The sequence below is a fragment of the Lipotes vexillifer genome, unplaced genomic scaffold (assembly GCF_000442215.2).
Source record: "Lipotes vexillifer unplaced genomic scaffold, Lipotes_vexillifer_v1.1 scaffold762, whole genome shotgun sequence".
In the NCBI taxonomy this organism is placed as follows: domain Eukaryota; kingdom Metazoa; phylum Chordata; class Mammalia; order Artiodactyla; family Lipotidae; genus Lipotes; species Lipotes vexillifer.
The window spans coordinates 148571-153566 of record NW_006772276.1 but is presented as its reverse complement, the minus strand read 5'-3'; the positions used below and the strand labels follow the sequence as shown (position 1 = coordinate 153566).

The 4996-nt window shown below is 36.6% G+C and overlaps 1 protein-coding gene across 1 annotated transcript in view; it reads left to right on the top strand.

Annotated features, from left to right (window-relative positions):
• The window catches only part of MSH4 (mutS homolog 4), a 100170-nt gene that overhangs the window by 5083 nt on the left and 90091 nt on the right, over positions 1-4996 (top strand). The window contains exon 3 of the mRNA XM_007447366.1: positions 4252-4412. Within this exon, the coding sequence (XP_007447428.1) occupies positions 4252-4412 (161 nt within the window). The remainder of the gene's footprint in view (positions 1-4251; positions 4413-4996) is intronic.

Below are 4996 nucleotides of genomic sequence, written 5' to 3'. Positions count from 1 at the left end.
CTCTTTCCCAAAATGAGAAGATTCATAGTCCCAATAGTCATTGCATATTAATTATCTCAAATTCAGTCGTGGTCCCACTGAATATTGTGTTTAAGTAACACAATAAAGACTAAAGACAATTAAAGACTAAGTTGTAAAGTTAACCTCCAATAACTTGTGCATACATTTTTTTAAAGTGAAAAGAGAGAGAAAATGGTTAGTTTATACAAATAAACATGCATATAACAAAGCATAGAGAAAATATCCAAAGCTACTGCAGTTTGTATTTCTTTCTTTTTTTTTGGAGGGGGTTACGTGGGCCTTTCACCGTTGTGGCCTCTCCCGCTGTGCAGCACAGGTCCCAGACGCGCAGGCTCAGTGGCCATGGCTCACGGGCCCAGCCTTTCTGCGGCACGTGGGATCTTGCCGGACCTGGGCACGAACCCGCGCCCCCCGCATTGGCAGGCGGACTCTCAACCACTGCACCACCAGGGAAGACCTGCAGTTTGTATTTCTGTAATTGGTCACGAGGTTATAGTTGATATCTATGGCTTCCTTCTTCCACTACCCATTCCATATTTCCCTTACCTGCAGCAATATGGATGGAATGATCCAGACCTTCATTCTTGAAGGGTCTGAGTCCTTGGTCATTCTGCCTCTTATTGGTTGCTGTAGTTTTCCATTAACATTTACTACTGGAAATAGTAAGGGGTGCCTTAGAGCAGAGGTTCCCATCTCCCGGGCTGTGGGCCAGTACCCGTCCATGGCCTGTTAGGAACCGGGCTGCACAGCAGGAGGTGAGCGGCGCGTGAACGAGCGAAGCTTCATGTGTATTTACAGCTGCTCCTCATCACTCCCCATCGCTTGCATTACCGCCTGAACCTACCCCTCCCCCATCCATGGAAAAATTGTCTTCCATGAAACCGGTCCCCAGTGCCAAAAGAGGTTGGGGACCGCTGCCTTAGAGAACCCCCTGGGCTCCATATATAGTCCACTTTGCCTCCATTGTGTATAGCGACATGATATCCCCTTGGCAGTTAGGAGCAACCACCCCATCCATAGATAACCCCTCCCCCCCTTTTTTTTGCCTATTGGTTCAGTAGCATAAATAAGGAGCCTAAAATGGACAGTTGGCAATCTCATCTTCCAATTCAGTGGAACTATTGTTGTGTCACTTGGTGGAACCAATAACCTTGTGGAGACTAAGATCTCCAAACCAGCAGAGCTCAAAGTTGCCAGAATGGGAAGCAAAAATTCTTTGGGTGGGTTGATCGGGATAATAGTGAAGTGAGAGTAGCTACTCCTATTTCCTTCTCTTGATTCTTGGACCTGTGTATTCTGGTTATGAGGAATACAGCATCTATGATTCAAAGTATAAACTGCATCCTGTAAGACAGAGCCCCATTCTTTTGGGATATTGACTTCCAATTGGCATTAAGTCTTCAGTAAGTCATTCTGCCTTTCAGCTAAGCCAGGCATTTCTGTGTGATGGGGTATGTGGTAAAACCAGTTGTTTCAATGGGCCAGAGTCCATTGATGCATTTTTTTCTTTTGCTGTGAAGTGAGTTCCTTGATCAGATGCAATACTGTGTGAAATGCCATGATGGTGGATAAGGCACTCTGTAAGTTCATAGATCGTGATGCTGGCAGAGGCACTGTGGGCAAGGAAAGCAAATCTGCATCTAGAATATGTGTTTTTTCCAGTGGGGACAAATATCTGCTCCCTCCTTGATGGAAGAAATCCAGTGTAATCAACCTACCATCAGGTGGTATGTTGTCCCTCTGGGGAATGGTACTGTATGGGGCATTTATGTTGATCTCTGCTGCTGGCCAGCAGAGGGGTTAACCAGGTCAGCATTCGTAAGAGGAAGTTCACTTTGTTGAGCCGATGCATAGTTTCCATTCTTGCCACCATGGCCACCATGCCACCATGCCACCATGGCCGATTTGTTCATGGGTCTATTAAGGAAACACTGGTGGCTGGGAAAAGAGGCTAATTGACATAATAGGGTGTATCATTTTGTCCACTGTTATCAAGAGTCTCCTTTACAGTGGATGCCCTTTGGTGAGCATTCACATGAGACAAATATTTTCAAAGTCTATGCCCGTTCTAAGAGATCCATTCACATACCTCTTCTCCAACTTTCCTTGTCACTATCTTCCAGTTCTGTTCCTTCCAAGTCCCTGACCATTCAGCTAAACCATTAGCAACTGCTTATGAATGAGTCTAAATCTGTACTTCTGGTTATCTTTCATTCCACACAAGCCAGACAACATAGAGAACCAAATGTACTGCTCAAAGTTCTGCCCAAATAAGAGATCAAAATGAACTAAACAACTCAAAAAGTTAGAAGAAAATAGTAATGAATAGCAAATGTCTTAATGAAAGAGGAGTTTCGTAGCAGAAAAGTAATGGAAGAAATTATAAAGGAAAAGACTTTCTATACAAAAACAGAAATCTTTGTGATATCAAAAAAAGCAAGATTGGTAGCAACTATAAGTTGTTGTCATTAATTTACAAGATTCTCAAAAAAAACAGATTGAAAAACATTAAGACCTAGTAAAAATTGTGCAAAAAGGATGTAAACATCTCAAAATATAGAAAACAAATGGATATATTAAGTGATGTTCAATTTTGATAGTAATTTAAAAAATACACATTTAAAGCAACAACAATAATAATACATTGCAGAAGTTAGTAACGGTAAGGATTCAGTAAGATTGGTTTTTCTCATATACTGATGATGGAATTAAAAGTTGGTACAATCCTGAAAAGAAATGTGGCAATATATGTGAGATCCTTTAAAAGTGATGGTTTTCCTTTTTCCAGTAATTTGACTTATAAGGAGCCAATTTAGGGAAATAATAAGAGACCCAGAAAAAAGCTTTATGTACTATGATGCTTATTTTAGTATTACTTATAACAGAGGGATAACAGCGTAAATGTTCTTTTAAAGTTTAAGGGAGATGTCTTCTGTGTGTACTGAATTTCCAAGTACTGAAATTTGATATTAAGTTTCCAGTTAAGAATGGGAAGGTCATATTCGATTGCAGAAATTAAACTGACTTTTATAGATCTAATATAAACTCAGTCACCATATATAACAAGGCTTTAATGTCAAAAAAGGTTCTGAGATCTAGACACAACAGATTTTTAAATGAACTCTTGACTGCTGACTAAGATAGCATAAATGTAAAAATAACTTTGTAGGTGTTATAACAATAGAAAAGAAAAAAGGATTCTAGATTAGGGAGGGTGAGGAGGGGAGAAAAGGTATATTGAAAGGTTGAAAAGGGGATAAAAGACAATTTTGCTTCTTTGAAAATAAAATTTTAGGTATGTTTAGTAGTCTGACTTTTTTTTATCCATGAATAAGGCCTTATAATTTCAAATACTTTATAAAACCCTTCTATATTATGTTTAATTCTTATATAACAACTTTGTTTAAAAGGTTTGGTATTTCCACTTTACAGATAAAGAAATGGTAAACTTGGAAAGGTTAAACTACTTACCTGAATATTTATGGTTTGTCAGGCATAGATCTCAAAATCACTAATATATGTAGTGGTTAAGAGCACCAGGTCTGGAACCAGGCTGCCTGTATACAAATTCTACCAGTTCCATTCATGCTTCAGTCTCCTGAAAAGCAAATGGAGAAAATAATGATGTCTGTTGATAGAATCATGAGAAGTAAAGTTAATTCAAGTAAAGAACTTGGAACATTCATGGCACATTAATAAAATATCCAACATTACACAGATATCTCATAAATGGAGTTTATAGTCATATAATGTTTTATACTTTATAAAATGCATTGATATATATTATTATCCCATTTGAGCGTTTCAGCTACCTCTTGAGTTAGGTAGGGCAGGTATTAACATTATATTTTGTGATATATGATTATTTATTATGAAATAATTTGCTCAAATTCATATAGCTCTCAAATGACAAGGTAAGATAAATAATATGTTTTCTGATCGCAAATTTAGTGTTTCTTTATGACTTCATTCCATTCCAATAAAATGCAAAATAAGACAATGTATAAGTTTATTATTTCTAAATGTGAAGTTAAGTTTTGGCAAAATAGAGAATTAACATTTTTATTTGGTCTGGATATATTGAAAGATATATTTTGATGAGCAAAGTGAGATTTTTTTTCTTGGATAGTAATAGCTGTGTCCTAGACTTGGTGCTTTGAGATTTTATGAGAAAGAACTAGAAAGTATTGTTAATGTTTATACATTTTCTTTAAAAATTTTTTTTAATAGCTACATCCTCATCTGCAGTTTCTGCACACTCTCCATCAGTTATTGTAGCTGTTGTAGAAGGGAGAGGACTTGCCAGAGGTGAAATAGGAATGGCAAGTATTGATATAAAAAGCCCACAAATTATATTATCTCAGTTTGCAGACAACACAACATATGCAAAGGTAAGTATTTATACTCCTAGAAAATGGTTCATCTAGAGGGCACTTTGCAGATTTTCAAGTCAGTGCTTTCCTAGTTGGTTTACTTTTTGGTAGAATAATGGTTATTCATTATTGCACCAATGTAGGTTACTCTGAATTACAATAAAGTTTTACATCTGATTTTAACTTTTTAATATTATTTTGTTCTAAAATAACATGTTTTGCTGTTAAATATTCCAAATTACTATTAATATTAGTTTCTAAAATTAATATCTTCAAATTAATAAATCTTGGACTCATTCCAAACATAACATATGTAATAATGCTATCTCCAGAGGGTTGTTTCCACTGAACTGTATTTGAATTTTATTTTCCAGAGATAAGGGAAACTGGTGTCTTAGACCAGTCATAATTTAAGTCTCTCAACTTCTTGCCTTCACTTCCTATCACTCATCATTAACTTGGGCCACTGGCCTGTTGTTATGGGAATTTGTGTAACTTATCAGGTAGAGGTAGTCTACTCCTAATTCAAAAAAGTTATTTGACCCCATTACTATTATTAAAACATATTAAATACTATGTTATTTTTAATGTTTTATTCTTTA